Consider the following 10,520-nt stretch of genomic DNA (forward strand, 5'->3'; position numbering starts at 1 on the left):
CGTCCTACTCGAGCAAGCAAACGAGACTTACGACGCAAGTCGAATGCAGGATGAATCCAGCATTTGACCACAGCCTAGAGGGATTCTATACGATACGACCAATGTAGAATAGCGTTAAAGGTAAATTTTCACGAGCTGTTCTAACCGGCTGTTTCAGCTACGAAAAGATCACGTGGATCGAAATGGATATTCGTCAATTTTAACCACGTGTCACCTTTTTGTTGCTAAACAGCCGGTTTGAGCAGCTCGTGAAAATTTACCTATACGGTCACCGTTGCGGAATTTGTGTGTGGCAGCCCTTATAACAATGGTCGCGTTCAGCAGACTCAACTGTTGTGAGCGATCGCTGCTATTGGATGATGTAGAATATTCTAGAACGATACACCAATAGCAGCAAGTGCTCACGAATCTGCTCCACAATAGTTGAGTCTGCTGAACGCGACCAATGTCGGCCTGTCGGCTCAGCAACCTCCCTTCCCCTCACCCGGCACTCGTGTCCTCTCGTCCGTTAGCCATCGCAAAGCCGGCCGGAACCATCTTGCGCGACGTCTGATTTTCCCGCGTGCTAACGAAGCGCTCGCAGGAAGCCGTCCCGCGAAGATAGCAACGAATGCAAATGGCTGTCATAGTAATGTGTGCGTGCCTGTCTGTCGTTCCCGCGTGTTTGACGCTCGAGTGTGCCGCGAAATTGTCGTGCGCGATCGATATGTGATGACCGGCGTCGGTCGTCGGACATCGAGCTGGTGTTGCTTGCGCGCGGTTGTGTGAACGTGTCTTCTTACGTCGGACATTAACGTGTTACGTACGCGTGCACGCGGGAAATCGCTCGTGACGGGTGAGAGCAGGTGAGAGAACGAGAGAGAGAGAGAGAGAAATACGCGCGCGTGCTCGTGCACATGTGTGTGTGCGTTACCTCCGGCAGCGGCGAGCGATTCCTCTCCGGTAGCCGTGTCGAGATCGAATTAGAACTCGAATTCACGACACCGCACGATATTGCGCACGGCGAGCCGATAGCCGCGCCATTCCACGTGCTAGAAAACGAAGTCCGAAAGAGCTCCACGCCAGATGGTCGTCGTGCTCATTTTGGAAATATACCGTCTAGGGATCGCTCTACATCTGCAAGCAGGTAAACAATCGTCAAAGGTCTTACTTCCCGCAAGCCCGCGTGTCTTGCTGTTCGAACCTCAATCGACCGGTTACGCGAGTAAGCTCAATCTAGTATCTTAGAACATCTACTTTGCTACTTGGTAAGCGAAATATATCGATATTAACTCTCCCTCGATCCTCCTACGAAATTTTTTAATTTTTATCCGCACGATGCAATTGTATGTTGCTTATTTCACGTGCGTGTGTGTGCGTGCGTACACGCGCGCTTGCATGTGCAATATTACACGCACACAATATTCTTTTTATATCTATCTCATCAAACCTTTTATCAATGAAAACTAGTATGCGAGTACCAATTTTGAATTAAAGAGAAGAAATTTTTATTTTTATGTGAATTTTGTTAGAATGCTTTAAATCCTTTGAACAACAAAGAATTGTTTTGCAAACTTTAATTTTCATTTTTACATTTTTAGTACAAGTCTTGTAAAACAATAATGAGAAGAAATAAAAGATTATGCATTGACAAAAGGGTTAATCAACATGGTCCACAAGAAGGTAAAAATGTTATCTGAAATATCTCATATTCTATGTTTTATTGTAGGTGTATTGCTTCACAAAGACTAACAGAAGGAATTTTGAACTGTGAGAAAGATGCCTGCGGTCAGCGTCTGCGATCCTATCGCAGCCAGGCTTCACTGTGCTCTGAATAACAGTCCATCTAAGACCACAGATGATCTGTCGATCGAGCTAGTAAGCAATGCTTCACGGATCATACAAACAGAAATCCATTATGAGGAATTGAAGGATTTCCAAGTGACAAGTCAGGTGCAAGCTAATTGTAATATCTTCCTCAATTTATCTCCTTCTGGAAATTTAGAGGGGAGCAAAGGGAAAGATAGTGCAATCTATAAGAAGAATAATACAAACAAAGGGCCGATTCTACCAGAACCAAGTGTCACTCTGTATTCTCCCAAAAAAGTTCATCTTGGATGGAAAGGCACGTGTCCAGTCGGAGCTGGCATGTACAACGTTGGAAATACTTGTTATTTGAACAGCACTCTTCAGGCATTGTTTCATGTTCCAGCTCTCGTCAATTGGTTGCTGTCTGATCCACATCATAATTCCAAGTGCGAGCAAAACAGTAAGTTCTTATGCTATTCTGTTGTATGCATCGTGCACGCGTTTCTAAGTATAATACAAAGTATAATATAAAGTTATAATAGCATGGTTTTGTATGGTATTTTGATAATAGGATAGTTTTAGATGGCGGTGGAGAATGCCTTACATGTGCAGTAGCCAAGACTCTGCAGTTCAGTCATCAAAAGTCTGGTGGTGCAATCAAACCGTTTTATGTGTATAATAAACTAAAGCGTATGTATTTGCCTCTAATAATAAATATATCACGCATGCATAAAGAAATACTGTAGTAGGCGTTATTCCTGCAGTCATTTGCCGAACTATGGTGCCTGGACAACAAGAAGATGCTCATGAATTTTTACGCTATTTATTGGAAGGAATGGAACGCGCGTATTTGACTAGGCATAAAGCAACTAAGTTGGATAGCTATTCTAAGGAAACGACACCTATTAATCAAATATTTGGTGGATATATACGTACTGAAGTGAAGTGCCTGCAATGTCAACATGTTTCTACCACGTTTCAACACTTTCAAGTATATAAAGTTATCACTGTATAATTGTAAAGTAAATGATTTTCATGTACGTTTCTATTTATAAACATTTGTGAATTTTTAATAGGATTTGCTTGTGGATATACGGAAGGCAAATACACTGGACGAAGCATTAAATAGTTACTTCAGTAGAGAACAATTGGATAACAATGACTATAAATGTGAAGCCTGCAAGAGGAGAGTTCCTGCTACCAAACAATTTACTTTGGAGCGTCCGCCAAAAGTGTTGTGTGTACAGTTAAAACGATTTAGCTATTTAGGAGGAAAAATATCTAGACACATCGGTTTTAAACAGACTATAGATATGGGCCAATATTTGTGGAGGGAACCGGGCGAATCTCCTAAACAGCTAACTTATAAACTTATGTCAATGGTAACGCACATGGGCCCCTCTGTAAACTGCGGCCACTATACAGCGATTGCACAAGTATCGAGCGGTCAATATTATTCCTTCGACGATTCTTGCGTTCGTCCAATAAGCCTTAATAATGTATTAAGTACAAATGCGTATATTATGATTTTCGAAATGGAAAATGATAGTCAAAATCAACAAACCGCGAAAATGAATGGCACGACATCGGCAAAGAATATGCCGACTTCGCTTTCCAATTCTACAAATAAGTCTTCTATATCCAAAGCCTTGACGTCTGCTGGATGTTTTGCAAACGGATCATCAAGCGGATTACCAAATGACTTCAGTAATACGAGTAAACCAATGTTAATTGGTCCGCAACTCCCACCACAAAGAAATATAGAATTAAATCTTCCTGTACAAAAATCCAGTGAATCTATTAGTACACAATCGCCACAGAAAGCGCAGGATAAATCGCAACCAAGGTTAGTTGTGCACATTAAAAACGGAAAGGTTTTGAATGGAAACAGTTTAGTGCCCTACGACGGTTCCAGTGAGGAAGAAGATTGTTCCTCTGGGACGGGGACTTCAAAAAATCAAATATCAAATACTGTATCTCGAATTAATATCACGAACGGTGTGCCAAAATGCATTGTGAAAGATGTAGTAAAAACAGGCTCCAATTCTAAAGAGTTGCAAAAAACTAATTCCAAGAGCAATACCAACGGCATGTCAACAATGACTCAAGTTACAATTGTAGATTGTACAAAAATGCAAAATGGATCCAACAGTAACGGCCGGATAAATATGATGAAACATCAAAATGGAAAAATTGAAACAAATGGTCAGTCTGAGCAGCACGATAAAGATAAATTCCGCCAGACTATTAGAAAAAATGGACAAGAAGAAATCATATCTACGAAGGCTACAACTAGCAACGTTAAAAATTGGCAAGTCAAGGATACAACTGGTATTCTCAGTGGATCTATTAATGGATGGTCATATACTGACAATAGGTAAATTTTTTTACGAAATATAACTGTATAATAATGATAAAGCGACAGGAAAAAAAATCTATATTTGTTCCAGGGAGGATACTAAATCAAATCAAAGCTGTACGACACCGAGTGCTGCGGCTGTGCGAAATTTTAACGGTACCAATGATTCGGACACTGTTTCACAATTATTAAAAATGTCACATCGCGGATACGGCAATTCCTCAGGTTAGTATATCTATTTTATCATAAATTTAATTACAGTGAAACTTCCTTAACTTTAGTATTCTGTAACTTCTTCATTTCCTCTTCCATATATGTACATGACGTCATGTATAAAAATTTTCAGTGTTAAAATAGATTATGTTGCGTTCGCATCTGTGCAAATGTTCTCACTATATGTAATACATGCTATTTCTTTTTAATGCTCCACTCCTAATATAAGAATGGGGAGAATCTTTCTAACTTCTCACAGCCCTGCGTAGTAGAAGTTATGGAAGTTCCACTGTATAAGTTATTGTAGAAAAATCAAGAAATATATTATATTTTTTTTAATTTTCAGTAATGAATTGGAATGGCAATAGAACACAGCTCGACCGCAATGTCGATAATGACAGACGAGAGGAACGTAAACGTCATTTTAACGCTGACGATGAAGAAATAGATAAAGGCCGGACAAAGAAGATCAAGGACCACACGAATCGTCGGTCATACGAAGAGAGATCCAGTACAAGCTACAAGTCATTCCACAAATGGAATCGACCAGTTAATGGTTATCATCATCATAATCATCATCATCATCATCATCAGCAGCAGCATCATCATCATCGAAGATATTCTTATAATACTTCTTACACGCGGCCACGGCACGGAAACAATTATAGACCGCCACATTATAGACATCACTCTTATAGACATCTATAGATATCACTAATGCTCACTCTCGCTGCCATTAGCAATGTGAGCGACCGGCAAAAATGTGTAAACGGAGAACGATTTTTAGGAGCTATATCGACATTTCAGAAATCGACCTGTTTAACAGACTGTGTGATTATACACTGATTGATTTTCATTTGTAAAATATTTATCGTTTTTTAATGCAAGTGAATTTGGAAGTAAACTGTTGGATTCTGGCAGTTGATGCGTTCATTCAAATCTCATGATAACTCATTTATGGTGATTCATTAAAAAAAATAATGCATGTTCCTGATAAACTCGTCGTGGCATTTTTTGCCTCTTGCATAAGTTTGGTACACATATATATCGAATGAATCGATTCATGGGGGATGAGTATCATCAACTATACATACCATTTTGTGTTCAATATAAATTATTGTAGAAAATTATAATTTTCTTCCAAAGTAATGACCAATAAATGAGCAAAATAAGATGTTAGATTAATAATAAATTAATATATATTTGAGATTTAGCCTCAATAAAATTGTATTTACAAAATATGTTAAAACATTTCGACTCACAGAGCCTTCTTTAGTTACAATAAGAAATTCTCCTAGCATTCTAATCACAAACAGAAGTCGATGGAAACTTAATGTTATTTGTACTGCAACACAGAAGTATTGGCACACCATGTCTATAAAAAGTACCGTCAAGATGTCAAAAATTATAACTAAACCCTCATTTAACAGCGAAAATCAGGGTAAGTCCATCAGAGTGAAATTAATGATATAAAATAATCTATAGATCGAAATATATTAAAAATTGTGTAGAAAAAAAAGAATATATACAGGGTGTCCCATTTTAATATTCCACCCCAAATAACTTTATTTTTGATCTTAGAAAAAAATGTTTCAGACAAAAGTTGTATAGCTTTGAAGGGGACATAAGATGGTGTCATTAGTTTGACCTTGAAGGTCACGTGGTTACCTTCAATTTCTTAAATGGAACCTCCTACTTTTTATTGCACATTCTTGTAGATCATCTCGAGAGATTTCCATTAAGTACTTTTCGAGTTCTAAAGCTTGCAAGTTACAGCACTGCCGGCATTAGCATTACCCAAGGTGTCCGACCGACTAAAACCTTGAATGTTCAGGATCATGATCTGGATAACATTTGTCAAGATCAAGGCCATTGGAAGTTGTACCTCTTATTTTCATTTTTACATAGAAATATAATTTTTAGTGCAAAAATGAAAATAAGAGGAACAACCTCTAATTTTTAATATAATTATCAATCTAGATTATTTTGTACCATTGACTTCACTCTGATGGACTTACCATGATTCTCGTCGTTAAATGAGGATTTAGTTATAATTTTTGATATCTCGACGGTACTTTTTACGGACATGGTGTGCCAATACTTGGGTGTATTGCAATACAATTACGACGTAAGTTTCCATCGACTTTTATTGTTTGCTATTAGAATGCTAGGATAATTTCTTATTGTAACTGAAAAAGACTGTGAGTCGAAACGTTTTAATATATTTTGTGTATGCAATTTTATTGAGACTGAATCTCAAATATATATTAATTTATTATTAATCTAACATCTTATTTTGTTCGTTTATTGGTCATTACTTTTAATTTTTTTGCTGTGTCAAACAATCGAACGGTTATACATTTGTTATAATTTTTGTTTCTAATCATAACATATAAACAGCTAACAATAGTTTTAAGACAAATGTCAACATTAAAATTTCATGAGATTTTCGCAAAATAAGCTACACACCGATAAATATAAATTAAATTGAATATACAATTATTATTTAATGCAGCTTGTTAGAATGTGGACAGTTAATTTTTAGAAAAAAAATTAATATAAAATTATATAAACAAATATAAATTATATATATTTGAACAATATATATATATATATAACCTAAATTATAATTAAATCTAAATTAGTTAGAAATTCGAAATTACATATTTAGTAAATACAAAAATTAATTTGTTATTAAATTATTCCTTATCTAAAGTATCATATAAACTTCTCGCTTATTGTATTTTATTCCTCTTGTAATCAGTGATAAAATAATAAGAGAAATTTTATTGGCAATATATGGTGATAAATAACCTTGCAATATAAAGAAAGAAAAAATGAGACAAATGCTTTTATATTAAACTTCTACATGAAATTAGTTATATAGAAGCAATTTATTCTATATCTTTTTAAAAAAATGAAGTAATTATTATAAATTAATAAGTCATTCTACGAAATCGACTAGAGTTATGATAATGTTTGTTGAGGCGTTTCGAAGCAAAAGGTGCAGATTAGCAATTAGCACGTTTGATGACAGTGTCGCTCTACTTTTTGTTACTATAAATTACAATAGTACATACTATCAGTAAGCGCGAATTTAAATATGAATTTAAATATGTTTCTACTACAATTATTAAAATAATTGTGTATAATTAAATAACATAGTTATATATAATAATAATAACAATACCGAATATGTAACATGTACATTACTTATGATATAGTCCAGGAGCGCTTATAACGTTAAGAAATCGCTATTAGCGATTAAAATTTTACAAAGCTATAAGTTAATTTTTTAAGCGATCCGTGAAGAAGTCAATTCTCAATTATCTCACCCCATACGATATCTCATTACATCGGTATCGAATGAAAAAACAGGAATGTTAACGGAACGTAAAGATGTCATATCAATGAAATTAATACGCGATGTTATAAAGCGACTGCTATGCTACGCAAGCAAATCAACATCAAATTTATGTATGTACGTACTACATGTATGTATGTACACGCGAGAATACAAATGCTTTCTCATCCGAAGTTGTATCCCCGTGTGTACGAAAGGAAAACAACAATGTCGTTTATATAAGCCATAACAATCAATAAAAAGAAACAAACTGAATATATCTATCTTCTGAAAAAAAGGACTATCGCGTTTCGGATGAGATGTCGAGTTGGCCATGGAAATAAGTTTGTTTAACAGTTTGACAAGGTATACCTGAAATAATTTCTATAAAAAATCATGACAACCGACGATATATCGACTCACGACATTGTACAAATTCTCGAAAAGAATGTGAGTTAATATATAAACATCGGAACATTAATACGTTTCCTTTTTAAGCGTTTCAAAATTATGTGCAGTCAAACGAATTTTACACATACGATTGATACATTTTTTTATACAGGTGAACATTCTCAAGTCGGAAGGTCACGGTCCAGACGTAGCTCTTGAATTTCATGACAAGTTCGAGTTGTTTCGTAAACTGTTGTGCAATTTTACAGATAAACTCCAGTCGTTATTATATTTATCTGAGAACTACACCTCCACGAGCGACTTTAAGCAATTTATAAACAGGATTGTTGGTTCATGGAACTCTATTAATGAGCAGGTAAAGCTTCTATATTTTACATTTATGGATTTTTTGTATAAATATTTACAGGATTAGCATATGAATTATACAGGTCTGTAAAAAATGTTCCAAGATACAAGTGGGTAGTCGTACACTATCGGGAATACCGTTATCATTGCTCCTTGAAAAGATAAAAAGAGAGAAATCTTTAACAAGGGAGTTGTTGCACACCCATGAGACCAAATACAGTCGTGAATATCTCGCGAAATGTTATGTTTTGTTAAATGAAACTGAAAATTTATTATGTAATCTCGAAAAATCTGATGATAAGGCACGTATCTACTGCTTTTAACATTTAATATATCATTATATATTATAAGAAAAGTGTGCAAAATATGTACAGGCTTACAGAACCTTCTATAAGCAAAATTATATTATTGATCCTTTTTGATTTGCAGTTACGACAATATATAGCTATACTGAAGTTGAATCCATTCCTTGTTAAACTAGAATCTGATGTAGACACATATGTCTCAAATATTAACATATCACCAATCGACAAATCTAAATGTCCAAAACTGGATGTTTTTCCAATTGTCGCAAAACTTCTCACCGGTGAGTTACTTGATGACGAACCTATAGACCCGTGTTGCGTTTTAGCAGATAATGTGCCTAGGAAACCAGTTTTCATTATTAAAATAAAACACAAAATGGATCCATCAATGATAGCCGAGGAAACAATATAAATATATGAAGTTACATGTTATAATGGAAGAGAATAATATAATGTTATATAAACAATATATATAATAAATGTATTTCAATAATTTATATTTGGCAACGTATCATAAACATTAATGCGCATCAAACAAATCAAATCTCAAGGAATAGAGCTTAATCTCTTGCTCTGGTACTAGACAATATGTGGATTATCCGTAATATATGTATAGTACATTGTACACGTTCATTTTGGTATCTTAAAAATACTACATACCGCCTACAAACGCGATCATTATTCTTGATAGTCGAAGACTAGATTTAAAAGATACCCTCAAGATCAGGAATAGAACAGGATGGGGCCAGTCTTAATACAAGGTCTTTGTGATGTAAAAATTCTGGCGGAAGAAGTTGTTTCTTTCTCTATAAAACAGAAATAAACAAAATAGTATTCCTGTAGTATACGAAATAAAAGGTAACAAGAAGATACATTGCTGTTACAACTAACCAGTGGTGGCTGCGCAATACTATGCGCAACGTTGGTAGCGATGGGCGCCCATCCTTTTATATTCAAGCATTTGTAACACGACTTAGGCTCGCCCAGACATGTCAAATGGTACCCATGACCACAGCCAAATACCACCACGTGATCAGAACAATGCGACAATGGCTGTCTGCACACGGGGCAAGTTATAGAAACGTTGCCGCATGCTCTACCAGCATCCCTGAATGATAGAAAAATCGCTGTATATAATAGATATATGTATATAACATTTCAGCAAAAGTCTGTTTCACGATGAACCTCTTTGATTTTGCATGCTTTTCATCGCTCAATTTAGATGAAATCTTCCCTTTTGTTTTATTATTATCAAGAAAATCTTGCATCTTGAACTATTCGATGAAGTTCATCGTGAGGCTTTGCGGACTTCGCACTTTATTAAAGCTCCAATTCACTCATCACTACTACTTAGATTATGTCGGAAGCGAGAAAATACACAATCAAAATTTTTGCACAATATACTAATATGAAAATATGTTTCAAAATTTAAAACGATAGAACCAATTTGTAAAATACTGAAAACTTTCTTTTTGTTTCATTAATCATTAAATAGCCATATATCTAGAAATTAATTATGCATGTGTATATACAGGGTATTTGGAAAATAATGATAAATCTTTCGCATAGAGGCAGAATGGACTAAACTAAGAAGAAAAGTCCTTTACCATTTTGCAATTTTTTAAAAAATTATTGAAGACCAATTTTCGGCAATTTTTAGCAATTAATATCTTGTTAACTATATATGAAAATTGCAAAATGGTAGAAGACTTTTCTTCTCAGTTTAGTCCATTCTGTCCCTATGCGAAAGATTTAT

General features: G+C 35.3%; 3 protein-coding genes across 6 annotated transcripts in view; 2 read left to right on the forward strand and 1 right to left on the reverse strand.

The window, feature by feature from the left end:
* The first annotated feature begins 490 nt into the window (after positions 1-490).
* Positions 491-5,170, forward strand: scny (ubiquitin specific peptidase 36). 2 transcript variants are annotated; one of them, XM_018515874.1, is made up of 7 exons: positions 491-1,126; positions 1,709-2,248; positions 2,365-2,478; positions 2,553-2,779; positions 2,865-4,165; positions 4,239-4,372; positions 4,707-5,170. In XM_018515874.1, exons 2-7 carry the CDS (start codon positions 1,759-1,761, stop codon positions 5,066-5,068), a joined length of 2,628 nt encoding a protein of 875 aa, XP_018371376.1. In that variant the 5' UTR covers positions 491-1,126; positions 1,709-1,758; the 3' UTR covers positions 5,069-5,170. The 2 variants fall into 2 exon arrangements, with proteins under 2 accessions (XP_018371376.1, XP_018371377.1); XM_018515875.1 differs by having other exon boundaries at positions 2,371-2,478.
* Positions 5,171-7,534: 2,364 nt separating this feature from the next.
* LOC108766585 (uncharacterized) lies at positions 7,535-9,191 on the forward strand. The gene is made up of 4 exons (XM_018515974.1): positions 7,535-8,153; positions 8,266-8,469; positions 8,543-8,761; positions 8,889-9,191. Exons 1-4 carry the CDS (start codon positions 8,100-8,102, stop codon positions 9,174-9,176), a joined length of 765 nt encoding a protein of 254 aa, XP_018371476.1. The 5' UTR covers positions 7,535-8,099; the 3' UTR covers positions 9,177-9,191.
* Positions 9,192-9,233: 42 nt separating this feature from the next.
* The window catches only part of Vps8 (vacuolar protein sorting 8), an 11,221-nt gene continuing 9,934 nt past the window's right edge, over positions 9,234-10,520 (reverse strand). For all 3 annotated transcript variants that reach the window (XM_018515970.1, XM_018515969.1, XM_018515971.1), the window contains exons 11-12: positions 9,656-9,872; positions 9,234-9,570 (exon numbers count right to left, since the gene is read on the reverse strand). In XM_018515970.1, the coding sequence (XP_018371472.1) occupies positions 9,469-9,570; positions 9,656-9,872 (319 nt within the window). In that variant the 3' untranslated portion in view covers positions 9,234-9,468. The remainder of the gene's footprint in view (positions 9,571-9,655; positions 9,873-10,520) is intronic.

Source organism: Trachymyrmex cornetzi, unplaced genomic scaffold (assembly GCF_001594075.2).
Source record: "Trachymyrmex cornetzi isolate Tcor2-1 unplaced genomic scaffold, Tcor1.1 scaffold607, whole genome shotgun sequence".
NCBI lineage: Eukaryota > Metazoa > Arthropoda > Insecta > Hymenoptera > Formicidae > Trachymyrmex > Trachymyrmex cornetzi.

Coding starts and splice junctions, on each gene's coding strand:
- scny (XM_018515874.1), top strand. CDS start 1,759: ATGCCTGCGGTCAGCGTCTGCGATCCTATCGCAGCCAGGCTTCACTGT. Junction 2,780..2,864: donor CCACGTTTCAACACTTTCAA/GTATATAAAGTT, acceptor AATTTTTAATAG/GATTTGCTTGTGGATATACG. Junction 4,166..4,238: donor TGGTCATATACTGACAATAG/GTAAATTTTTTT, acceptor TATTTGTTCCAG/GGAGGATACTAAATCAAATC.
- LOC108766585 (XM_018515974.1), top strand. CDS start 8,100: ATGACAACCGACGATATATCGACTCACGACATTGTACAAATTCTCGAA. Junction 8,154..8,265: donor TACAAATTCTCGAAAAGAAT/GTGAGTTAATAT, acceptor TTTTTTATACAG/GTGAACATTCTCAAGTCGGA. Junction 8,762..8,888: donor TCGAAAAATCTGATGATAAG/GCACGTATCTAC, acceptor TTTGATTTGCAG/TTACGACAATATATAGCTAT.